Genomic DNA, 27,324 nt, shown 5'->3' with positions numbered 1-27,324 from the left:
GATATTGCCACTGTTCTGGATTTTGGCCAATGTGTGTGTTGCATATCTCACTGTTTTCATTTGTCTTTCCGTGATGACATGTGAAGTGGAGCATCTTTTCATGTGCATATTTACCACGAGTATATCTTCTATGGTGAGGCGTCTGTTAAGGTCTCTGGCTTTTTGTTGTTGTTGTTGTTGTTGAGACAGAGTCTTACTGTATCGCCCAGGCTGGAGTGCAGGGTTGTGATCTTGGCTCACTGAAGCCTCTGCCTCCTAGGTTCAAGCGATTCTCATGCCTCAGCTTCCCAAGTAGCTGGGACTATAGGAGCACGCCACCAAACACAGATAATTTTTGTATTTTCAGTATAGATGGGGTTTCGCCATGTTGGTGAGGCTGGTCTCAAACTCCTGGCCTCAAGTGATCTGCCCACCTTGGCCTCCAAAAGTGCTGAGATTACAGGCTTGAGCCACTGCATCAGGCCTCTGGCCCATTTTTAATTGGATTGTTTGTTGTTTTGTTGTAAGTGTTTTTTGAATAACAGTCCTTTATCAGATACGCATTTTGCAAATATTTCCTTCTAGTCTGTGGCTTTTTGTATTACTGGCAGTGTCTTTTGCAGAAGAGAAATTTTTAATTTTAATTAAGTCCATCTCATCAGTTCTTTCGTTCATGGATTGTGCCTTTGGTGTTGTAACTAAAAAGTCATCATTAAATCCAAGGTCATCTTGATTTTCTCCTCTATTATCTTCTAGGAGTTTCATAGTTTTGCATTTTGCATGTAGATCTGTGATGAATTTTGAGTTAATTTTTGTGAAGGGCATATGCATCTAGATTCATTTTTTACATGTATAAGTCTAGTTTCTTCAACACCATTTATTCGAAAGACTGTCTTTCCTCCATTGTATTGCCTTTGCTCCTTTACCACAGATTACTTGAATAGATTTATGTGGGTCTATTTCTAAATGTGTATTCTGTTCCATTGATCTGTTTGGTCAGTTGTTTCCCAATACTACACTGTCTTGATTGCTGTAGCTTTATAGTAAATCTTGATGTTGGGTAGTGTCAGTCCTCAAAATTTGTTCTTCTCCTTCAATATTGTTTTGGCTATTCTGGGTCTTCTGTTTCTCCATATAAACTTTAGAATAAGTTTGTTAATATCTGCAAAATAACTTGCTGAGATTATGATTGAGATTACATTGAATCTATAATTAATTTGGAAAGAACTGGCATAAGGACAATATTTAGTCTTCCTATCCATAAACATGGAATATCTCTCCATTTATTTAGTTCTTCTTTGATTTCTTTAATCAGTTTTGTAGTTTTCCTCATACAGATCTTGTACCTATTTTATTAGACATATTTATATTTAAGTATTTTATTTTGGAGGGTACTCTGCACCTAGTCTGGAGTGCAGTGGCACAATCTCGGCTCACTGCAACCTCTGCCTTCCGGATTCAACCCCTGGCTCAACCTCCTGAGAAGCTGGGACTACAGGCGTGTGCCACCACGCCCAGCTAATTTTTGTATTTTTAGTAGAGACGGTTTTGCCACGTTGGCCAGGCTGGTCTCAAACTTCTGACCTCAGGTTATCCACCTGCCTCAGCCTCCAAAAGTGCTAGATTACAGGTGTTAGCCACCACACTCGGCCTGTGTTTTTAATTTCAAGTTCTACCTGTTCATGCTGGTATATAGGAAAGTGATTGACTTTAGCATATTAATCTTACTATCAGCTGTATCAGCTCTTGCCTCATGTATTTTGATGCTTTCTGTTTTGGAAGGTTTTTACTGATTCCTGCAACCTTGCTGTAATCACTAGTTTTAGGAGTTTTTAATCAATTCTTTTGAATCATATCATCTGCAAACAAAGATAGTATTTGATCTTTTCAAATCTGTATACTTTTTATTTTTTATTACATTAGTTAGGACTTCCAGTATGATGTTAAAAAACAGTGATGAGAGGCAACATTCTTAACTTTTTCCTGATGCTAGTGGGAAAACTTCAAGTTTCTCATCATTTAGAGTAATGTTAGCTGTAGGTATCAAATTGAGGAAATCCCTCTCTATTCCTAGTTTACTAAGAATTTTTTTTTTCACAAATTGCCATTGGATTTTGTCAAATGCATTTCCTGCATCTGTTGATGATGTCATGTGATTTTTCTTCTTTAGCCTGTTGATGTGATATTAACTGATTTTTGGATGTTGAACTAGCCTTGCATAACTGGGGAAAGTCCCAATTGATCATTGTGTATAATTCCTTTTATACATTGTTGAATCTGATTTGCTAATATTTTGTTGAGGATTTTTGCACCTGGTTTATGAGAGATGCTGGTATGGTGTGTAGTTTCTTTTCATGTAATGTTGTTTTCTGGTTTTAGTATTAAGGTAATTTTGGTTTCATAGAATGAGATAGGAAGCATTCTTTTGGCTTTTGGCTTCTGAGAAAGATTGTAGAGAGCTGGCATAATTTCTCCTTTAAATGTCTGGTAGAATTCAACAGTGAACCCATCTGTACCTGATGCTTTCTTTTTTAGAAGATTATTAATTATTGATTCAATTTCTTTACTACATATAGGCCCTGTGCAGATTATCTGATTTTTATTATTATTTTTTTCTTCTGCTTATTTTGGATTTGACTTGTTTTTCTTTTTCTAGTTTCCTGAGGGGGAGGTTTCAATTATTGATTTTAGATCTTTCTTCTTTTCTAATGTATGCATTCAATGCTATGAATTTCCTTCTAAGTATTGCTTTTGCTGAATTGTAAACATTTTGATAAGTTATGGTTTCATTTTTATTTAATTCAGAATATTTTCAGGTTTCATCCAAGATTTCTCCTTTAATCCATGTGCTATTTTTGAAGGATGTTGCTTAGTCTCCTAATAGTTTGGGATTTTTCAGTTATCTTTTGATATTGAGTTCCAGTTTAATTCTACTGTGGTCTGAGAGCAGACAGTATATGATTTCCACTCTTTTAAATTTGTTAATTTTTTATGGTCTGGAATGTTGTTAAATGTTTCAAGTGAACTTAAGAAGAATGTGTATTCTGCTATTTTTGGATGAAGTAGTCTCTAAGTGTCTATTAAAACCTGTTGACTAATGATGATACTGAATTTCACTATGTCTTTACCAATTTTCTGCCTGCTGGTTGTGTCCATTTCTGATAGAGAGATGTTGAAATGTCCAACTATAATAGTGGATTCATCTGTTTCTCTTTGCACTTCTATCAGCTCTTGCCTCATGTATTTTGATGCACTGTTATTAGGCACATACACATTAAGGAGTGATTTATGTTCTTAAAGAATTGACCTCTTTATCATTATGTAATGCCTTTCTTTGTCTCTGATAAGTTTCCTTGCTATGAGGTTGGCTCTGTCTGAAATTAATATAGCTCCTCCTGCTTTTTAGAGTTATTGTTAGCATAGTATATCTTTCTGCACTCACTTTTAATGTATATGTGTCTTCATATTTAAAGTAGGTATTTTTTTGTAAACAGAGTATAGTTGGATCTTGTTTTTCAATCCACTCTGACAGTCTCTGTCTTTTCATTGGGTTATTTAGATTTAGACCATGGATGATTAAAGTGATTATTGAGACAAGCCATGGTAGCTCATGCCTGTACTCCCAGCACTTTGGGAGGCAGAGGCAGGCAGATCACCTGAGGTCAGGAGTTCGAGACCAGCCTAGCCAACATGGTAAAAACCCGTCTCTACCGAAAATACAAAAATTAGCTGGGTGTGGTGGTGGGCACCTGTAGTCCCAGCTACTTGGGAGGCCGAGGCAGGAGAATCGCTTGAACCCAGGAGGCGGAAGTTGCAGTGAGCCGAGATCTGCACTCCAGCCTGGGTGACAGGGCGAGACTCTGCCTCAAAAATAAAATAACAAAACAAAATAAAATAAAATTACCATATTTGTTATTGCTTTCTGTTTGTTGCCTTTGTTTTTTGTTTCTAATTTTGTCGTCCACTCTTTTCCCACTTTTTATAGTTTCATTGAGCAATTTTTATGATTGTTTTCTCTTCTTTTTTAACCTATCAGTTGTATTTTTTAAACTTTCTTTCAGTGATTGTCTTAGAGTTTGCAATATACATATAAAACCAATCCAAGTTCACTTTCAAATAACACTATAATACTTCCTAGGTATTGCAGGTATCTTATGATAACAAAATAATCCCTGTCTCTCCCTCATCTCTCTTGTATCATTGCTGTCATTTATTTTGCTTATATATGTGTATATAAACATAGAGATATATACATTTATGGATACATGGGTGAATAGATTGTAGATATTTTAAACAAATCATCTATTAGATCAATTAAGAAAAATAAAAGGTTTTATCTTCACTTATTCCTTCTCTGATGCTCTACTTTTCTTTATGTAGATCTCAGTTTCTGACCTATATCATTTTCCATCTCTCAAAAGAAGTTATTTTAACATTTCTTGCAAAGTAGTTTCACTTTATTCTTTAGAGCCCTCTGCATATTAGTCATGGTTGTTTTAAATTTCTGTTCTGACAATTTCAACATCTCTGCCATCTCGTCTGGTTTGATGCTTGTTCAGTCTTTTCAAACTGTGTTTTTTTGCTGTATAGTATGTTTTATAATTTTTTCTTGATAGCCGGACTAATGTATGGAGTAAAAGGAATTTGACTATAAGTAGACCTTTAGTAATATGGTGGTCAGGTGTTGTGGGAGGGGAAGAATTCTGTAATTCTATGATTTGTTCTCAATCTTTTAGTGAGCCTATGCCTCAGGACCATGAATTTCACATATGCTTCTCATCTGCCTTTTTAGGTAGGACAGGATGCTACGTGGATATCCAGTTTTTCCAGCACCATTAGTTATAACAACTATTCTTTCCTTTTTGAGTTGTCTAGGTACCTGTGATAATGATCAGTTTATTAAATATAAGAGTTTATTTCTGGATTCTTAGTTCTATTCCATTGATCTGTATGTCTGTCCCTATGCCCTGTACCAGATGACTTGCTTACTGTAGCTCTGAGTAAATTTTCAAATTGGGAATTGTGAGTTTTCCAAATGCGTTTTTCCTCATCAAAATGTGTGTGTGTGTATTTATGACTATTCTGGGTGCTATGAACTTCCTTAGAAATTTTAGGATCAGTTAGTCAACTTCTGCAAAGAAGGCAGCTGGAATTTTGATGGTTTTATTTCATTTTACATTGTCATTTTTTTTCTTAGCATTGTCATTATGAAAAGGAATAGTATTTACTTAGGAGTATTTTCCTGGTTTTCTCTTTCCTTTTGAAAGGCCAATGAGATTCCTATCTTCTCAAGCTGCTCCAAGATTATTTAAATATTATTGTCACTATTTTCTGTTGTGAAATCTTTTCAGTTAAGCAGAGGTCTTTCCCCATAACTCCCCCACACTAACAAAATAGATTTTGTTTGCCTCTTTGTGTTTACCAAACAATAGTTTTACTCTTATATTAATGTCTTAGATAAAAGATTGCAAGGCCTTCTGATGAGAGACCAAGCATATAGGGGTTTGTGTAGCAGAAAAACGGACTGAACTGGTAGGTAAAATAGCGATGTCTACCCAAAGCTCCATACTTCCAGGGATGTAATTTAAGAGTTTTATTATAAGAAAATTAAGTGAAATGTATTACTTAGTTATTTATTATTGTAGTAGTGGGGGTTTTTCTAACTAATTTACCTTAAGGATAATTTTTTAATGTAAGTAGTCTACTAAATATAGTAATTACTAAATATAGTAATCAGAATATGATGCATGTTTATATTGAATGAAAATAAATAGGATGAAAAAAAAGTTTTTAGAAATTAACATAGAATGGAGAGAGTATCTGGTATACCAAAGTACTCAGTAAATATTGGCTGAATAAAGGAATGAATGAAAGAAAGGCCCTACATGAATCATTGTTTTTAAAGCCTAGGCCCTTACCTCAGGGATGAGTCTAGTTAATCTCTCATTTCAAAAGGCTAAATCCTGCTTTCAAGGTAGATTGTTTTTTAGTGTTTTCAATTTTCTTAAAGGATAACCTGAGAGTTTCACATTTTTACAGCGTTTATGTCATGGTTGGTGCAGATGTCCCATTTTCTTCTTGTTTACGAGAAGTTGAAAATCCACAGAATCAATTGAGATGTAGTCAAGAAATGGAGCCTGTAATAACATGTGATAAAAAATTTCGTACTCATTTTTACATTGACTGGTGCAAAATTTCATTGGTAAGTTTTTATTTTGTTTTTGCAAGTTTAATTAAAAATGATGTGACTGGAGTTAACATTTGACTAAAACCTGAATTGCTTTTAGGAATAAATCCTGGGTTTACTTTAACTGCAGTTGACTTCCCTTCAGATTAAGGATCTAGAAAGCTCGTTGACAGTGCATCCATTTAGGAAAGAATATATCCACTTTTGTACTTATTCTATCCTTGATTAGTTGCTGGGGCTGGTTTAGCTTGGCAGGTGGTCCAAATGAACCCCCTGGACATCCATATAGCTGCTAATGAGCACAGATAATGGAGTTAGTATGATATGTGCAGAAAGATTCTTCTTAAATATTCTGCCACTAACCCACTTTGGAAGGAGAGGATGGAGTACAATAATAAATCTGAAAATAAAGCAATATTGTGCTATGATTTAATGTTCTGAAAACTCAAATTATAGGGAAAGTCCAAGAAACAAGAGACAATTTCGAGTGAAGTTAGAATCTTACCCATAATTCATAAACATAATATTTCTTTCCAAATCACATTTGAATTTGCATGTTAACAGATTTAGGAAAATGTAAGGTTTCAAATATATGTAAGATGTGTAATATTTTATATATGTTTGTATATTTTATATTATATGTCTGTATATAATATTTTGATCCTGTTATCTGAAAGGTAGGAGGGTTGTTTTAATTCTTTGTTTTTTCTTTTTACTTTTCATATTAATGTATCCAACTGATGTTTTAATTATTTAGTGACCTTTTAGATTTAACTTCTTTCAACTCTTTATGATTGGTAGTGAATGAATTAGATCTAAGTTTAAAGCTGACATTTGAACAAAGTTACTAACACATAAACACAACTATCACTTCATGTCTTAGAGAGCCAGCTGCATCCTGGAAAACATATTACTCACACTGCAACACTTAGCACTCCTTGTGGCCTTTTGCCTTGAACTCTTCTTCTCATGCCTCTTGTCTCATGGCCTTTAGAAAAATGGCCTTCTTTGCCTTCCTAAATCAAGTAAAATCATTGTTATAGGCAAATGTGCTCAATATTTCAATCATGGTGCCAATGATACAAGGGTACAGGAGACTGAGCAGCTGCAACCATAACTTAGATTCCTCTCCCAGCATCATCAGTGGACAGCAGACCCTAACAATGCCATTTTACTTGTGGTTGTTCTGGAAAATGAGTTTATGTTTAAGACTATTACCCCATCTCTAAAAGTTAAAAAATGATATATACCTTGAAGATTTTTGTTTTATCTATTAAGGCTTTATAAGTGGAAAGGTTGGGAATTTTTATTTTATGTGTATTTATTTTTATGCCATATCTTGCCACAAAAGATTTCAGAAGGTTAAACAAGAGTCATACAATAAACATAATAAATAAAATATAAAAGAAGTGGAAAATCAGGACCTAAATTTCACCCCCCAAAAATAAGCATAAGGCTGTGTTGGACAACAAGCCGCCTAATGTGCAGGACAAAAAAAATGAAATTCATATTTAGTTCTCATTCTTAAAAAGGAGGCACATCAATTCCTTGGCAGAAAACAAGTTTTCACTAACACTATATTATTAACAAAATTTTGTTTTGTTTTTTTATTATTATACTTTAAGTATATTTAAGTATAACAACGTGCAGGTTTGTTACATATTTATACATGTGCCATGTTGGTGTGCTGCACCCATTAACTCCTCAGCACCCATCAACTCGTCATTTACATTTTGGGAGAAGATACTGAATAATGCTACAACTAATTCTCCCCAGCATTTTATTTTAGTAGCAAATGTAGTAGCAAATTTCACATGGCTACATTTTTAGTGTCCTTCAATAAAAACCTTAGCATAATTAAATGCAACTCAGTGAAAGCAGCACAATTAATGTGGAGGTAAATTAACATAGTGCAACTGTTGTAGTTTTTTTTTTTTTTTTTGATACTGGGATAGAATTAAGTAAGACTGGGATAGGTTCCATATTCCCTAGACTATCTTCCATAAAAGTTACTTCTGTCAGCTGGAAGGCAGAAAGATCAAGGACAACACGATTGGAAATTGTCCCTCTTTCCCCCCCGCCCCTGCCTGCCTCACACTTTTCTCTGTCGCTAACCTTAGAACCCATATGTGCATACCTGGTTTTCAGCCAGTTTTAGGTTTGGTAAAATCTGCACTTGATCTTTGCCACTAGGAAATAAGACATTTACACGGTAGTGTAAAGGACTGCTGCTTTAGAGGGAGGAAACTGAAAAAGAACAACTACACGCATAGGTACACACATGTTAAATATGTACACATGTAAATATATATGTATATGTGTTTTAGGAAGAACATGGAAAGTAGACCAAAGTAAAGCCTTTATTACCTTCATTCATTACATTCCCTACCTCCAATAAATACTTGCAAATTCAAGGTGATAAAGTAATTGGAAAAGATGGCTTTTTAGACAGTTTGTCAAAGAATGTTTTAGTGTATCCAGATCTTAAAATCTCATAATGTTTGCAATGATTAATTTGCTGTGTAATTGTCTTCTTTTGTATCAGGTTGATAAAACAAAGCAAGTGTCCACCTATCAGGAAGTGATTCGTGGAGAGGGGATTTTGCCTGATGGTGGGGAATACAAACCCCCTTCTGATTCTTTGAAAAGCAGAGACTATTACACGGATTTCCTAATTACACTGGCTGTGCCCTCGGCAGTAGCACTGGTCCTTTTTCTAATACTTGCTTATATCATGTGCTGCCGACGGGAAGGCGTGTGAGTACTTTAAAACTAATAAGAAAATTAGAGATCCTGCTAAGATAACAACATAGAAGTTTCCATTAAAAGTGAAATTTCATTTTAGTTCATAAAACACTTTGTAAATGAATTGAAATTGTGTCCAAACTGCAATACTTTATTCCTTTAAAATGAATTAAAATAGTTTTGAGTCTAGTAAATCAAGTTAGGGGATATAATTACTTTATTTGAAAATTATTAAGGCTAGATGTAAATTCACACTGGCAAAACAGTCCCAAGAATAATTGAGGCTAGATATTTTGGTTATACAAGCCATCTTGTATGAGCAGAGACTGCAGAATCTACTGACATGGTAATTGCACTTAAAAAAATTAATTGTGTTAGTTTGACCATAAGTGATGGTCAAAACTCTTGAAATCATTCTGCTGTCAAACAGGGTAACACAATCTAAATGTATAAAATATATATTTAAAACCCAACAAAGGAGTAACTTAACGAAAATAAGGTATAATTTGAGTAACAACTCTTCACTTCATGAAGTACTTTCAGAACCTCTATGTCAATTAAGGTAATCTCCCAAGATTATCTGGAAGTCAGGGCAACAAAGGAAAGGATAAAAATTTAATAAAGCAGCAAGTAACAGATTCTTTCATTTTTACATGTAGCTTGATTTCATTATGTCATAGAATTTATTTCAATCAAGGCCTTGATTCTTAATCTCCATTTTTTTTCATTTTTCTGTGTGTTTCTCATCAGTATTCCATCGCTGTATGTGTACTCATCCAAGTAATGTCATAAACCTGGTGGCAAATGCTGCCTGGTTGCATTTAATAGTAACAATGTCAGCATTTCCATATCATGCAAGATCCCATGAGCATATAGTCTTAATGTTCCAAATATCAATGCTATTATTTAATTCATAAATTTTGTTTTGTTTTTAGGGAAAAGAGAAACATGCAAACACCAGAGTAAGTGTCTTCTTTCCTGTTATTTTCTTCATCATTTTTTCCCACCTCTCAGTTGCCCATCATGCTCCATACATGTGTGTCAAGCTTTTTTTCATTCGTCATCTTTCATAGTTTATTTCATAAATGTGAAAGCTGCTTTCTAAATAGAGATATTAAGGAGGGGTAGAAACTAAAACTAGAAAGGGTTTGAAAACTAATAAACTAGATGCCTCACACTTTTCTCTGTCGCTAACCTTAGAACCCATACGTGCATATCTGGTTTTCAGCCAGTTTTAGGTTTGGTAAAATCTGCACTTGATCTTTGCCACTAGGAAATAAGACATTTACACGGTAGTGTAAAGGACTGCTGCTTTAGAGGAAGGAAAACTTTAGTTTTTTTGAAAACTAATAAACTGAAAACTAATAAAATAGATAAAACAAATAAAAATTAAACCTAAAATATTTCAGATTCAGAATATTAACTTACCATTTATATTATGTGGTTTCCAATCTGCATTTCTATAAACCAGAGAACAGATGAAAAGACCTTTCATACAAGTTTGCCAGAATCTACAGTAATAACCTACCATAAAATGAAACTTCTGTGAGTATTTATAAATGCCCCACCAGAAGCAAAAATATAAAAGCTATGGAAGTTTTATCTTAATCATAGAAAATAAATAGAAAACTAGTTTGTTACTTAGGACAGTAATATTAATACATTCTTCATAGCTTAGTTTAATAAAACACATATTTTAAAATCAGTTTATAATTTTTAGTTTTGTTACATTAAAAGTATGTGAGATGTATGACTTTCTGAAATAGTTTATTGAATGCCCAAAGTGCAATAATGTCTTGTTATTTTTAAAGATAGAAATACTTCATAACTTTTTCAAATTGATGACCCGTCAGGTTAATATATGATTTTAAATATACGTTGTTTTATTTCTTTTTGACCTAGCATCCAACTGGTTCATCACAGTGCTATTCAAAAATCTACCAAGGAGCTTCGAGACATGTCCAAGAATAGAGAGATAGCATGGCCCCTGTCAACGCTTCCTGTGTTCCACCCTGTGACTGGGGAAATCATACCTCCTTTACACACAGACAACTATGATAGCACAAACATGCCATTGATGCAAACGCAGCAGTAAGTGTCCACTTAGAGCCATAATTATTAATATACATGTATATTTTTACTAATGTCTGTAAAGAACAGAGCTTTCTGTTGTTGTGTTGTGTTTGTTTGTTTATAACTGGAAGAGAAAATACCAAAAGGACATTAATTATGTAAATCCCACCCCTACTGTCGTGACATATACAATATAGTTACTTTTAGGAAATGTGCTTTTTTTTTTCCCCACTAATCCAAACAAGACTACATATACCTTAATATTTAAGAAATTGACACTGATACTAAACTCAACATTACATGTTTGCTCAAAGATGAGTTAATTATTAAAAAAGAACCATATCCTAAGCATTTCAAACTGATTATTTTTAGAGATGTTAGAATTATTTGGTTTAAACCTATTAAAATATTATTACCATGGACCTTTGTAATCTAAATTTTTGCCTCAGAATTAAGGGTGTTTGGGTTGTTTTTTATGATCTGCTTGTATGTCAGAGCAAGCAGTTCCAATCTGGGCTATAAACACCTATTTTATTAGTGCAAACCTTGTCTAGTGCTCTAGGGATCAGGGTTAGAAACCCTGGAAGGACTTTGTAAACAGTAGGTAAGAGTGAGGGGTGAGGAAATTGTACAGTTGTATTTGGGAGACCATGCTATATAATGCTGTAATGCAGCATTATGCTGCATCCTATACTGCTGATACAATGTAGCCTAGTGGCCACATTTTTATGTAAGGGAATGGTAGGTAAAACTGTTATTTATAAGAACATGTCCCTTTTTTTTCTTTTTCCTTTTTTTTTTTTAAGACGGAGTTTTGCTCCTGTTGCCCAGGCTGAAGTGCAATGGCACGATATCGGCTCACTGCAACCTCCGCCTCCCAGGTTCAAGTGATTCTCCTGCCTCAGTCTCCCAAGTAGCTGGAATTATAGGCACCTGCCACCATGCCCAGCTAGTTTTTGTATTTTTAGTAGAGACAGGGTTTCACCATGTTGGCCAGGCTGGTCTTGAAATCCTGACCCAGGTGATCTGCCCACCTTGGCCTCCAAAGTACTATGATTACAGGTGTGAGCCACCGTGCCTGGCCTTTTTTTTCTTTTTAACCATATGTTAAAATGAGTTAAATTCAATTGCCCCAAGCACTAGAAGTCACAAAATTGGCTTTTGAGGTCCTCCTTTTTTTCACTTTACTTTTATAGATGGAATGGCTATACAGAAAAATCTCTCTTACTCTCTCAGTCTCTCTCTTTCTCTCTCTCACACACACAGACACATACAAACCCCTTAGGATATAATACTAAAGTGAACACATTTACCTGGGAACTCTGCTGGGTACATTTTTCCCATTGTGTGCTTATTTTGTAACCAGGTAGAATGCATGTGGTAATTTGAAGATTAAATAATATGAGTAGTATGGACAGACTAGATAAGTTTATCCAGAATACTTTAGAAACCCAAAAGTATTATGAATATTTTTCTAAAGTTCTCTAACATCACTTAGGGTCATACAGACTAAGGTGCCTGTTAATGTGCATGTGTGTGAGAGAGAGTAAGTAATGGGTAGTGGGTAATTTAAGAAATGGGTGAAATTGCATATGTTTACAATTTTGAATTTTGGAAACATTAATACATCAGGGATAGAAATATTAAGGTCTACAAAATTTAGTTGTACTCTCTTCATATGGGAACAGATGGGTTTCTGTGCTCTCTGGTGGTCAGTAGCCCACCTATTATGGGTCATCATAAAATCCAGTTTACCAGGATTAGATACTGATGAGAAAAATTGGTAAAATTTCAAGAATATTGTAATAATTCAGAATTTAACCACCTCTTATCCCGTTTTTAGATGAAAATTATGAAATGGTTTTGTCTTTCATTTTCAAAATGAAAAGAATTTGTACTTATTCTTTAAGGTTATTATTTCTGATATTGTTTACCCTAGCATGCCAGTGAAATGTTGACAGATATCCTTCAAAAATGGAATGGTTAAATACACTTGGAAAAAAGCAGTAGCAACATTGCAAAATTCTAACATGAAACATGAAATCCTGTAGCTAACCAAATTGTTTATGAATGATAAATTCAGTATACTTAGTATGAATGTGAAGATGAAATGCATGCCCTTTTAAGAAGGGTTAATTAATAAGTACAAGGCAGCATTATCCAAGCATATACCTGGTTATTGATTACTGTAATGTAAAGGTTTTATTTCATTTTTTAAGCTACAATAGTCTTCAGTCCCTTGGTGTGTTGATATACTTTGTGAATCCATAGGAAAAGGTCAGAATAGGTAAATCTTCAAAGAACACAGTTTGAGAAATGCCTCTATTGATAATGTAACAATGCTGTAGAATTTTAGAGTAGAAAACTAGTTATAACGAGTAGGAGAACTTGAATATGTTTGTAAATCAGTAAAACTCTATTGATAGTGAAATTCAAGAGAGGAAAAAGGTTGCTGTCATTTTAAGATAACCCTTTCTAACCATATATATTGAAAATAAGAATAGCTCCTTAAAAAGTATTTTGATTCCCGGTGGTTAGAATTTTGCAATGTTGCTACTAATATACAAGCAAAATAAAATTTTCTATCTAGTTTACACCAAATGCATCTTTCTGGTCCTTCCATAACCCCATCAAGACTGTCATTATGTTGATCAGATCTCTCTATTTGCAAATGCAATAGGCTATTATATTGAACTTGCGACAATTTAAACACATACGTATTTTTAAGTCCAGAAAACCTTCACATTAGTCAGATTTCTGCTAATGGAAAAGCTCCATTAACTAGCACTTCTATATAAATAGGGTACATAGATAATTGATGATGTTCACAATGATTATTCTGAGGCACTGCAGGATCATCAAGTGCATCTGACTCATCAGAGGAAAATTAAATTACATTCGGTGTCGTTTCAGTGTTGAGTGTATATTATCTTTCTTTTATTCTTAGAAATGGATCATATGTGCACAGTCTCTATGGTAACTCCCTATAAGCCAGAATATGTGATTAACCTCATTTTCCAACCATGCCAGATAATAGGGAATTTATTGTATGGGGTTCATCATAGCTGTCCTTTATGCAAATTCAACTTTTACTTTTTACCAGAAAAACAGCCATGTTTTAAAAGTTTTACTTCAGCACTGAGTAGACACACACAAATATTTTGGTCATTTGGATTGAACTGAATTCTCAAGATTAAAATGCGATATTATATTTGGGGAGGAATTACAGTACTCAATAACCAGGTGTATGCTTGGATAATGCTGCCTTGTACTTATTAATTTACCCTTTCTAAAAGGGCATGCATTTCATCTTCACATTCATACTAAGTGTACTGAATTTATCATTCATAAACAATTTAGCTAGCCAAAGGATTCTGTGTTTATTCTTCAGATTGATACCAGAAATATTCAGACATGGTTATGGCTAAAGGTTTATATTGGCTTCTAAGCAAGACTCAAGAATATTCAAAGCTTTCTTTCAAAACTGCATAAAACTAGTTTGTTCCTTTAAACGAGTCAATTTACATCAGAAGTATAGAGAATTCACAACGTTATGTAATGAATGGCTGCCACCATTATCAATTACATAGTAATATTTTCTTTTTAGTAGAATGTTTCACAGAGCTCCAGACTGGCACCATAAATTAGCCAGTAAGAAAAAATATTTAATCATTTGCAGATGATAAATTTGAGACACTGATAAGAGACAAAGTTAAATTAGGTCAGAACTAAGATTAGATTATTTACCTATCCTGATATCTAGGCAGGGATAGATAATGTCGGTCATTGACCTCAGAGGGATCTCTGATTCAGGTTATAAGCAAAATGAACAAAGAGGCAGTGGAAAGGGAAGCTGGAGCAGAACCTGGAGACGTAGCACATGCCCAGAAATGAGGTGTTTCATTTTGTACTGTGTTTCTTTTGCTTTTCAAATTAGAGACAATATAAATAGGCTGTTAAAACTATCACATAGTCTAGAAATGTAAGGTCAATTTAATTTGATCTTGGCTAATGTATTTATTCTTTAACAAACTTTTTATTTTGGAATGATTGTAGAGGTACAGGAAAGTTACAAAGATAATAGAGTTCCCAGATACTCCTCAGTCAGTTTCTCCCATTGTTAACATCTTATAGTACCATGGTACATTTGTCACAATGAGGAACCCAGTATCAGTATGTTACTGTTACCTAGACTTCAGACTTTTTTCAGATGTCATCAGTTTTTCCACTAATGTCCTTTCTCTGTTCTAGGATCCATCTAGGACACAATATTCACTGTGTCTCCTTAGTCTCCTCAGTTCTGGGCATTTTCTTAGACCTTTCTTGCATCCCATGACCTCGACAGTCATGAGGAGCTATAGCCAGGTATTGTGTAGTATGTCCCTCATGCCCTCATATAGTAAGTTTTTCTGCATCTGTACTTAGTTATCTTTGTAGCCTAGTGAATAAGTGTTGCCATTAATAGCAGGAATAATTTTTCCCCTATAGACATTCGTCTTATTTATTACAATTTATTTCTGGAAATCACATTGTAAAGTAACTCTTTTTTTTTTTTTTTTTGAGATGGAGTCTTGCTCTGTCGCCCAGGCTGGAGTGCAGTGGCCGGATCTCAGCTCACTGCAAGCTCCACCTCCCGGGTTCACGCCATTCTCTTGCCTCAGCCTCCCGAGTAGCTGGGACTACAGGCGTCCGCCACCTCGCCCGGCTAGTTTTTTTTTTTTGTATTTTAGTAGAGACGGGGTTTCACCGTGTTAGCCAGGATGGTCTTGATTTCCTGACCTCGTGATCCACCTGTCTCAGTGCTGGGATTACAGGCTTGAGCCACCGCGCCCGGCCCTGTAAAGTAACTCTTAAAAGTAAATTGACTTTGCCAAAGAATCATTGTTGTGATTGGGGTTATGTTTGTAACCAAAGACTTCACATCAAAAATCTATTACACATTTGACTGGTGTACCTCGATGACTGCCTTTTGTAAATATTTAAATGAAAAAAATTTAATTCCAAGTAATAAAATTTTAGGTCATCAAAGGAATATCAAAAGAGAGTCTAGCCTTGTTCCCAAACCACGTTGTGTCAGGATCACCATAGAGCGTTTATAGTACACATTCTGGGGCTCTGAGTATGGGAATTTGGAGTCTGGTGGGCGAGTATGGTAGAGCTCCTGCAGATAGCTTCTCAACAAAGGTTGAGAATTCCTGGCTTAATAATCAAAGGACTTAAGTTTCAGGATTGGAAAATCCAGAGCTCTGGTATTTCTGGTCGGGCCCGTGAGTAAGAAAGGGGTTGTTATTCACATTCCTCTACATGGAGTTTTAAAAGGGGAACAGTTTTTCCTAATTTCCCCATGTGAAACTGGAAGAAAAGCAGTCCATGCACACTGTCTAGGAGGTTGGAGCTGTTTGGGAGTTTATACTTCTCAGCCTCTATACTCTTCCACACCTCCCTAAACTGCCTGAGGAAAATGGTGTGGAGAGGATGAGAGATGAGAGCTAATCAGAAAACAGTGCCTGGAACAGCTAAAATCCATTGAAAAAAATGTTATTTTGTAGTCTTATGCTTGGGGAAAGGGGCATTGACTGGAGGATCCCAAATATTTGATTTTCTAAAAAATAACTTATTATATTAAATTTGTAGTGAGGTATGCTGTCTTTTGGGGAAAGATTTGCCTCTTCACTATTCTTTTCTTATGCCAACATCAATACCAATTGATTTTTTTGGAGTGGTAGGCATCTTCATGAGGCCCCTTAGGTAATGAATAATTGGGGACAGTACTCCACACATTTTTCAGGAAGATACTAATTGGCTACACAAAAATTTTCCTTATTCATTATTCTAAACATAATTCCTAATCCAGGATAATTGGGTCTCTCTCAAAACAGGAGATAGGTTGTACTTAATCTTTTGAAAATTAACAAGTATAAAAGTAGAATTAAGTCTTCTAATTGAAGACAGTATCTAATCATTTAAATATTTTTCCATTTGTCCTGCTTTTGGTCACAGTGACAACTAACTTTATGGTAAAAGTCCATAAATAAAAATTGTTTCAATAAAAGTTAATATCAGTTGAAGACAATGTTTCAGGGGACTAAGATTATGGTATCTTATTGAGAAGTATCAAGCAGCCAAGAATATTTCAGAGCCATTGATTTCCAAAAATACATAACTATTTCTTATTGTTAAATGATCCCACCATACTAACTGAAAAGTGAAATGTTTTGTATTTCACACAACTAATGTCATTTTCTTTCAACTCTGGCATGGATTCTGTGGCTTTATGCAAATCATTTTGCTTTTTAGTCTGAAACAAGTAGCAATATAATCAGTTGATAATCATCAACTTTACTCACTGAATTACTGTATAGGGTATCCAAGAATGTCAAATTACTTTAAAATGGTTGTACAAATAAGAAATAATTGTGTACTCCCCCAAATCACTTATTTATTAATTTGCAAGTTATTACTCTTGCATTCTTAAAGAATGAAGTTTGTGCAATGACTGATTTACACAATTTTCTATTTAAATGCATGAAATTAATGAAAACAAAATGAGAAAATAATTAATGCTAATAATTTAGAGAGTTACAGTTTTCTTAAATTTCTACATAATACAGTTTATACATAATAACTTTTCACTTAGTCTAATAATCATTAAATTGTTTTATGACTTTATTAAGGTCCTTCCTTGGAAGGATTATAGGGCCTCTATTTGAAGTCGACTCCCCCTCCTGTATAATTGCCTTTAGCAGCCTGCTCTCACCAAAGATGAGAATTCGCCACTTTCTTCCTGCATTTTCTGCATCTTAACTAGCAGAGTTGGGATTGTAGGCATTTTTCCAGTATGCCTGAAGCAGTGCTGTTATGAAGTATGTCCCTTCAACTCTTAAATGGAACACACAGTTTTAAATATGCCCATCATAGATGTATTCACACTTTAATACTTACAGGTTCGCATGTAGTTACAAGTTTGCGAAGCCACAAAAACAGAGCTATGTGCACACATCTTGGAGACTCAAGGGTCTCCTTCAAAACAGGAGATAGGTGTACCCAATCAGGGGAAGTTGAATCTCAGAATTTTTTTAGTTGAGCACCTTTTTGCACACATAAGCACTTTTAATATAACTCATCTAAGTTTCCTTTGAAATTGCAAGGAGTGCATGTGCATTGTTCAAACACAACCACTTAGAACACGCACTATGGATACTTTTCAGTCCCTAAATCAATGTAAGACATACAGTTTGCTTTCTTATGCATCTTCTCCAGATTTCTTGCTAGTTTGTGTGTGGCATTTTTCTCAACCAGCCATCTCTTTTCACCTAGCCCAGCCCATTGTGATTTAGAAAGTTTAGAAATGTAGCAAAAGAGGGAAAAACAGACTAGAGAAGAAACAACAAGGCATAGGTTGACTTTGATCAGTGGTTTTCAAGCTAAATTCCACAGAAAGGCCAGTCGGGAGGGCCAAAAAGAAAAGTAGGGGGCATCCAACGACCTCACCCAAATGCTGATTTTGAATTTGGAGGGTCCTGAATCTAGTGCTTTTGGAAAACATGTGTCTTTGTTTACTAACCACTACCTATGTTAGAACACCTACATTCTATACTTTCTTTATCCTGTTTGATTTTTGTATTTTGTCAAAATGTGTTGATTCAATCTGCTAACAGGCTAGGTAGAGCTACAGATGGTAAGGAAGGAAGTGTGGTGTGTGCCTGTGTGTAGAGGGTGCACTGTATTCGTTTCGAGTGTAGAATAGACCCAGATCAGTTATACCTGAGTAGATAAAGTAAAACACATCCTCCCACCCTGTGCCAGATACCCATCTAATTGCGTTTTGACTTCTGTAGTAAAGATGTTTGCCTTGCCATCTTTAAATGTAGAACTTATTCCCTCTTCGTAGTTTATAAATTGATCTTTTTACTTTTGTGACCAAAATCAATATAAATACATTGTGTGAAATTCTGAAAGAACAAACAAGCTAAAAAAGAAATACTCCTTTAGCCTACACAAGGATAAGGCTGATAAGTAACAATAAAAAAGAATATAATCATTGGGATGAATTATTAAGTAACTTCTTCAAATTGTGTTAGAGTTTATTATTTCCTTAGTAATATCTTTAAAGTGGAACTGAAACATTGAAAAAAAATCACTCAAAGGTGTTAACTGTAGATTAAATTAAGAGTTTAAACAGTATTTAACTAGCATGAACTGTTTTCCACTTTATATTGTTGTATTTGGAACATAGTATTTGCCTGGCTGAAATAATATCAATGGTTTTCAAACTGTTTCTTACAGATTTCTTAGAATTGCTGCAGGGGCCAGCATGAGGGACAAAGAAAACAAAGCGGACAGGATTCCTAACTCCCTTGTTTCAACCCAGGCAACCTCACATTTATCTCTTTTGTACATCACAGTTCTGCTTAGGGTTTCAATTAAGAGAAATCCCAGCGCTAAAGAGAAAACAAAAAACTTTGAAAATCCTCAGCATGGATCAAACTTTATTACAAAGGACTGACTCCTAGAGTTTCTTCTATACAGAACCTAAATTGTACATTTTCATAAACTAATTTTAATATCAAAATGTGAAACTAAATCTGTAAGTTAATAAATGTGTATACTTTATAATGTTTACTGCTGAGGATACTAAACAAAATATGATGGTTCTTACTGTTAATATACTTTAGGGCAATTAAATATTATGTACAGAGAATACAATGACAATCAGCATGTGAATGAAATCATGCTAAATGGTAACCTAATTGTGGGTTACTTAGAGAGTAAGGATGCATAGGGAGGTGGTTCTTGAGATTTTTTAAATTAAAAATAATATGTTAAAAATTTTAATAACATTTCTTATGGAAATTTTTAAATTATAAGAGTAATACCTGTATGCTGTAACAAGTTCTGAGTTGAGTTTGCAAGGACAAATGGGAGCTGATTGGGTACAGGATATGGTAGTAGCCATGGTGGTTGGTTGTTGGCTTCAAGCAGATATGGGGCACTCCATGTAGGAGCGAGATATATTGTGGCTTTCCAGGCCACATTAAGAAATCTGAAATTTAATCTGCAGATAGATACAAGGAAATACTTAAATGTGTGTTATTTAAATGACATAACAGATTTGTGTCTTAGAACACTGGTCCCCAACTTTTGGCACCAGGAACTGGTTTCATGTCAGACCAGCTGTGGGGGATGGTTTGGGGTGATCTAAGTGCATTGCATTTATTATGCACTTTATTTCTATTATTATTACATTGTAATATATAATGAAATATTATATAACTCACCATAATGTAGAATCAGTGGGAGTCCTGAGCTTGTTTTCCTGCAACTAGACAGTACCATCAGGGGGTAATGGGGAACAGTGACAGATCATCAGGCATTAGATTCTCATAAGGAGTGCACAACCTAGATCCCTCACATACACAGTTCACAATAGGGTTCACGCTCCTATGACAGTCTACTACTGCTGCTGATCTGACAGGAGGCAGAGCCCAGGTGGTAATGCGAGTGATGGGGAGCAGCTGTAAATACAGATGAGACTTCGCTGGCTCACCTGCCACTCACCTCCTGCTGTGCAGCCCAGTTCCATGGCCCAGGGGTTGGGACCCCTGTCTTAGAAGAGCATTCTGACAGCAATGTGCAGAGTGGATTATAAGGGGACAAGAATGTAAATGAGGAAACAAGTCAACCCCCTTACAAGGATCCAAGTGAGAAATGATGATGGCTTCAACCAAGTTAGCAATGGAGATGGGGAAGAATGGGGCAGATCCAAATGAGACAAAAAGAAATGTCAGAAGTCCCTGAGTGGTTGGATGTGGAGACTGAAGGAGAGGGAAGGAACAAGGATGACTTCTGCATTCTGACAATGCATCTGGATGCATGCCTGACATGAAGATAAAAGAGCACAGATGTTTGGGATAGTGAATGAAGGTGGTTATATATGTTGTTCCATGAAAATATGTGAGCATGTGTATATCTTCTAGGCCTGGATCTGAAAGTGTATAGGTTAAGAGCACAAGCCACTGTGTTCACATCTTAGCTAACATGTCCTAGCTATGTAGCCTCGGATCTCCAAGGCTATTTCTTCACCCATAAAATGGGAAAAACATTAACACCTACCTCTTAGGGTTGTTGTGAGGTACTTTAGAGTATAGCCTGTAGTGAAAATTTCATGCATGTTATCAAATATTGTTAATTTTTATTTTCCTCAGACCTCAGTTTCCTCATCTGTAAGCTCATGAAAGGGGAGGGGAATTGTGCTGGATTACATGACTGGGGTCAGTTACCCATAAAGTTTTTCATTCTAGTATGTCTGCTCTCTATTTACAAGTGTCTAAACAAACAGTTTTACTCAAAAATGTTCATCATTTCTAGGAACTTGCCACATCAGACTCAGATTCCCCAACAGCAGACTACAGGTGAGTGCTAAGAATAATAAATTGATGTTTATGAATGAATCTACAGATTAAAAGATAATTATGGCATAACTATATAATTTATGAAGCTTTAGCTTCACCAAATAAGGCAAAACACTTGTGTCATTCCTTAATCAGACTTAAAACCTCAGAATAATGGCTTAGATTATTACATAGATTGGCATCAGAATGATAAACACAGGGTAAATGATCTTAGAGCAAAAGCATCCATGGAGGTCCTGTCTAATTAAGGAAGACTGAATAAAACCCCTTCCTTCACTGAAGCTCTCTATTCTTCCCCTTGGTATGAAAGATTCTTAGCTTGGATGCATCTAGGATTTGTCTCAGTAAGTGAGCAGCTTGAAACTGACTCTTACAAAAGGAAACCATTGTGACAAATCACTGAGGCTTCAGGGGGATAAATGAGAAATGGCTGGCCTGGTTTTAAAGCTGCTTTAAAAAGCTGTTATAACATGACCAGTGACAACAAGATGGCAGACAATTCTCCTTGGACTATTCTATTTCCCTAAGACTTGCTTTCTTTATTTCTTTCAAGTGTCCCTAAAAATTTTCCACAGCCAATTATTTCATTCATCTCTATACTGAGTAGATAACTTATTCATGATTGTCTTCTAATTAGTGGTTGATTCCTAGTTCTAATTGCCAGGCAACCATTAATGCCTTTGTAGCTCTTTTGGAAAAGCAAGAGAAGTTTTAAAAATGTAAGTTGGGTGTGGAATTCTGAGTATGAATAGTGGCATTGTGGTAGGGAAACTGTTAAGTAAGTCTCTTAAAAAGTTCAGGCACATACAGAAATGTATTGGATGTTTTCATTCAGAAATTATCTTCTCTATTACTGCTTTCGTGAATTTAAGGAGATTTTCGTTTGACAACTTTTCAAAGATTTGAGGCAAGTATAATGAAATTGTTCATCAGATTTTAATTACAAGATAATGTTTATCAGAATTTTCCCTACAATTTTGATTACTTGTTTTAATTAAATGCTAACATGTTTCAACAAGACTGTTCAATATATTGATGTGTTGGTGCTACTTTGTAAGCATTCAGGAGATTGATGAAGGATCAAACTTTGTTATAAAAATGAGTAACCTAAAGAGAGAAAAAAGATAAATGAATCCCTACTACTACTAATTTCATGGTTATTTTTTAAAGAGGAAAATTTCTAAAAGAATACTTCTACGATAGAAATGATAGAACTTCTTCGTTATTAACCTTGTAGCTTCCATCTCTCCTAAGATGTCTATCTTCTGATTCTTAATTATTTCAGGCAGGGAGTGAGTAGGAAGGAGGCAATTTCTAGAAAAATAGTAAATATTTATTTTAAGTATTTAAAATTCCAGATTTTACTTACCCACTAGGGGAATTAGGAAACTTGAGTAGATGATATTAGAGCAATTTGTTTAGTAGTCACATAGATATTTTACCAAGTGCTCTTGTTAACTTGCTACATTTTAGTAATACAGAGCATTTCCAAATACAGGGACAATTTATGCCTAAACAAATATAAGAGCCAAAGAGTTTTCCTAGGGGATTTTAACGTTGTTTAACCCAATTTATGAAATTATTTTTCCAAAACAGATTTTAGGGAGCAGGTATTTTGCTTGAGTCAAGAAAGTTTTGTTCTCCTTTTTAGTTAACACTAGGGCCTATTGCCTTGTTTTCTTACATTTTTCTGCAATTTGGATCATACTATTGACTAAAGTACACTATCTCCTCTTGGTTGTTTTGTTGTTATTGTTGTTTTTTCAGTGAGTCCCCAAATATCTTAAGTGCCAAAGGGAGAGAGACCACCCTAGCATTTTTTAATAATTATGAAAGATTGGTGTGTTTGTGCCTCTGGTACATTTAAAGCTAAATGGAGGCTGGGTGCGGTGGCCCACGCCTGTGATCCCAGCACTTTGGGAGGCCAAGGCAGATGATCACCTGAGGTCAGGAGTTTGAGACCAGCCTGGCCGACATGACGAAGCCCCATCGCTACTAAAAAAATACAAAAATTAGCTGGGCATGCTGGCATACACCTGCAATCCCAGCTATTTGGGAGGCTGAGGCAGAAAAATCACTTGAACCCAGGAGGTGGAGGTTGCAGTGAGCCAGGATCGCACCATTGTACTCTAGCCTGGGCAACAGAGTCAGACTCTGGATTTAAAAAAACAAACAAACAAAAACCTAAATGGAGGCATGCCTCCTGGAGAGAAGGGCTAATGGGCAGTTTACATTCCTTATTTCCATTCTGTTCATTTAAATGAAAAACTTTATTTCTCAATTTCTAAATTATTCTATCTGCAAATGCATGGATTCAGTGCTGTTTATATATTTTTTTGAGTACAGCAGCTTTTCTTTTCTTTTACCCTGATTATCCTAATACTGCAAAGAGGCAGCTACATTTATGCGATTGTCATGAAACAGTAACTGGAGTTTTCCAAGGTACTATAGAACATTATGCGCGTGTCAGTTTTCTTTATGAAGGTAATTTAGGCACAAGAGTTTGCATCTTGGATATCAAGTAATTTTATTTGTAGCTACCTATATGGAATTTATCAGGGAAAAGTATATCTTGAAGTTTGTTTTTTTTTTTCATTTAGTTACTTGTTTTCTTTTAAATTCCCATCAAAGCTTTAAGAAATGAACTAGCTGCTGGTGTTGTACTCCTGGACTTGAGCACTAGCCAGGATAATAGAGCAGTTAAAAGCTGACAATCGCACTAACTTTTGGACTAGGCCCAAACCATTAGGTTTGATGCCCCTTCAGGTTTTCTCATTTTCTCTGCCCTACCAGCCCACATGATATTTTTTTAAAAGCCATGATTAAAAGGTACAGTTATATATCCTGCAATCAACCTCAACCTCATTCTTTTTGTTTATTGTGGGAGGAATTTTCAGACTGTTCCTTTTGGGAAATACAAAATATTATAGCCTTGGTCCAAGAAGGAGAAGACTAATTTAGAATTTTTTCTTTCGCTTTATGTTTTTTAAAAAAACGAAATACAGAGAAATAATGCAATGTAATTATTTTTACATTGCATTAAGAAGACGGAAACTTTCTCCTTGCCATAATTTGCTTTGCTGAAAATCTAAAAGTATACATGCCCTGACTAACTCCTGCCCATATTCATTCTTACACATTTCAGGTAAATGGTATCCCTGAAGAAAGAAAACTCACTGAAGCAATGAATTTATAATCAGACAATATGGCAGTTATATCACATTTCTTTTATCTTCCAATAATGCATGAGCTTTTCTGGCATACATTGTGCATGTTGGCAGTATTAAGTGTATCACCAAATAATACAACATAACTTTCATTTTACTAATGTATTTTTTTTGTACTTAAAGCATTTTTGACAATTTGTAAAACATTGATGACTTTATATTTGTTACAATAAAAGTTGATCTTTAAAATAAACATTATTATTGAAGCCTAATGACTGGTGAAATTTACTTCAATAAAGTATTTGCTTCCTATTTAATGGAAATCTTTTAATTGCTAGAAACAGGTTTATGTGTTCATTCTCATTCCACAAGACTTTATTTAGTGCTTCCTATAAATATATAAAATGCCTGTGCCTCAGTGTTCTAGTTGAGCAACCCATTTAAATAATACTTTAACTCTTGTGGCCTGTAAATCCTGTTGTTTTATATACCACTTGGAGTGTTTTTGAATAAACCTAGTTTTATGGATTGTGAAACTGATGACACCCAATTCATGCAGGGCAGCCCAGGTTGCATACTTACCTGACTTCATAATCAGATATTTGGTGGTGGTTTTTTTCTTTAGCTACACCTACTGGAATGGGAGGATATTTGGATCTAGAAGCGAGACAGGAGCTGTTACACAAAAAGAGAATAGTTACTGCTAATGTGACATCAGTTAGCTCCAAATCCCCAAAGTACTTTGCGTAACTCCTTTATGTTCAAGTCTCTATAGCTTTGGTCAGTTTCATGCATCTTGGATACTATTGGATCAGTGTGGCTATCATGTCACCTGGCAGGGCAGCTTTCCTTGCAGACTGGACTAGCTGGAAACCTTCTCTTAATCTACTCTGGGAAAATTTTTATGTCACCTATTAGGTGCCCAGAGGTCACAAAAATTCCAAAATCCAGAAAGATTCCCTGTTAATGTTAGGTACTGTAACTTGTTTTCCACTTAGGGAGAATACTCTGTCACATCATTGACATTAGAACCTCCCTCTTCTTTCTAGGACAGAGGATGTAGGTTCTCTTATTTCTTAAAGATGTATCTCTTACTCTAATTTCTTCCTAAGTTAACTAGGGCATTGCCACTTGCTGTTCTACAGGAGTAATCAGCTTGAGGTTGTAAATGTATTGCAACAGAGTCATGGCCTAGGAGGAATGCAGTGTTGTCAAGGCTCCAGAGGACCAGATTTTGGCACAGAACGCAGAGTAAACAAACTGCTGCTCCTGCCAGGTGAAATCAAATTGCTCCTAATAGTCCAAGTGAACAGGAACAAAGTAATGCACGATCAACATATGATGGACTACAGATCAGAAATCAGGAACTTTATTCATCTATTCTAGTAAAGAAGCCATTTGGAGATTGCAAAGTGCAGTTGGAGTTAGAATTGGTTTTTACACTGACCATATTGAGGTATTGAATGGGGACAGAAATCATTGGCCAGCATCTTACAAATATTTAATAATAGCTTTAATCACTGCAGTTCCCCGTGAAAAAGTGATCTTGCTTCTGACAATATTCTGGTGGGGAAAAGAGTACAAATAATTTCCCCTTGGTTGATGCTACCCTAATAGTCCTTAAGGACTATTAAGGGTTTTTTTTGTTTTATTTTGTTTTCGAAATGAGGATTCTGCCACATGCTGAGGATTTCTATCCCAACTATACTCTCTTAGTGGGCAAAAGACTATATGGTAAGTTTTGTGTCCTGATGGTAAACTTAAAACACCTTTTCAGTTAGCCAGCATAATCCCTTGCCCTAAAATACTGACTAGAGTAGTTCTCTACATTTTCAGGAGTTCAAGTAAACTCAGATTTAGATTCCAAATATCCCCTAAAAGTTAGTGACTTTTCCATCCTCCAAGGTATATTTACCCATATATATGACAGCCTCTCTTTGAGGAAGGTCTAGGTTCAATTTCCACATGGGTGTACTTGAGGTTACAAGATTTGCCATCATTTCACAGCTTCCATGTCTATAAACTGGTTCTTTAGAATTGACTAAGGGACCATGATTCTTTTGAACACTGACCTTCTCCCACCAAACTTGTGTGTTTATTTCTACCCCCCTTCAGTACTTACTTAGAGGCTACATCAGTAATGGTACTGGGCAGTGAGCAATAAGGAATTGTTGATCTTTAGACACAAGTGCCGATAGCAGTAATGAAACTGAAACCCCTAAACATTTATTTAGGTAAAAATATGCATTAAAAATTCAAATCTGTAAGTCTACACTGATGACAGAAAAGAGCACTAAGTAAAGCTATTAAGGCTAAATTTGAGGCTAAGAGAATACTTAGAAAAAATTAAATAGAAAATAACATCAAGGTCAGTGCCTCCAAGTACATACACAGCAAATAGGTGAGGTGAGTGACCCTTGGGATCAGTAGTCCAAGATCTGAGCTATTCTCACGTCTTGACCATACCAATTAAGGATGAATAAAAGCCTTTAAGCAAGCCATCCTAAAATAGGGCAGCTTCAAAAAATTTGCATTTCAGAATTTCCTATGAAACACCCCTACCATTTGCTTACTTACTGAATGCCTAATATGTTACTATAAGTCAGAGAGTGTTCTAAGGATGTAGTCGTGAGCCATATTATATATAGGCTTGTTCTCAAGGATTTTACATTCTACTGGAAAAGACAGATATTAATCAAGTCATTATACAAATAAATGTCAACCTGTAATAGTGTGATAAATGCTATGAGGGAAAGTAATT

The 27,324-nt window shown here is 35.3% G+C and overlaps 2 protein-coding genes across 9 annotated transcripts in view; one reads left to right on the top strand and one right to left on the bottom strand.

The window, feature by feature from the left end:
• Nucleotides 1–24,835, top strand: part of SGCE (sarcoglycan epsilon) — a 71,691-nt gene extending 46,856 nt beyond the window's left edge. For 3 of the 6 annotated variants that reach the window (XM_010389516.1, XM_010389514.2, XM_010389519.2), the window contains 6 exons: nt 6,019–6,181; nt 8,712–8,923; nt 9,847–9,873; nt 10,814–11,002; nt 21,353–21,396; nt 24,542–24,835. In XM_010389516.1, coding sequence (XP_010387818.1) covers nt 6,019–6,181; nt 8,712–8,923; nt 9,847–9,873; nt 10,814–11,002; nt 21,353–21,396; nt 24,542–24,558 — 652 coding nt within the window. In that variant the 3' untranslated portion in view covers nt 24,559–24,835. The remainder of the gene's footprint in view (nt 1–6,018; nt 6,182–8,711; nt 8,924–9,846; nt 9,874–10,813; nt 11,003–21,352; nt 21,397–24,541) is intronic. The other 3 variants (XM_010389517.1, XM_010389515.2, XM_030932638.1) reach the window with 1 other exon arrangement.
• Nucleotides 22,386–27,324, bottom strand: part of CASD1 (CAS1 domain containing 1) — an 89,472-nt gene continuing 84,533 nt past the window's right edge. Inside the window, exons 18-19 of one of the 3 annotated variants that reach the window (XR_004058003.1) lie at nt 25,146–25,238; nt 22,386–22,503 (exon numbers count right to left, since the gene is read on the bottom strand). Coding sequence is in view for 1 of the 3 variants with exons in the window: in XM_030932635.1 (XP_030788495.1) it covers nt 25,221–25,238 (18 nt within the window). In the remaining 2 variants the exon portion in view is untranslated. Of the gene's footprint in view, nt 22,504–22,555; nt 22,711–24,958; nt 25,239–27,324 lie in introns of those variants that run through there. The other 2 variants (XR_004058004.1, XM_030932635.1) reach the window with 2 other exon arrangements.

This window comes from Rhinopithecus roxellana, chromosome 6 (genome assembly GCF_007565055.1).
Source record: "Rhinopithecus roxellana isolate Shanxi Qingling chromosome 6, ASM756505v1, whole genome shotgun sequence".
NCBI lineage: Eukaryota > Metazoa > Chordata > Mammalia > Primates > Cercopithecidae > Rhinopithecus > Rhinopithecus roxellana.
This window is presented reverse-complemented; position numbering and strand designations above follow the sequence as displayed.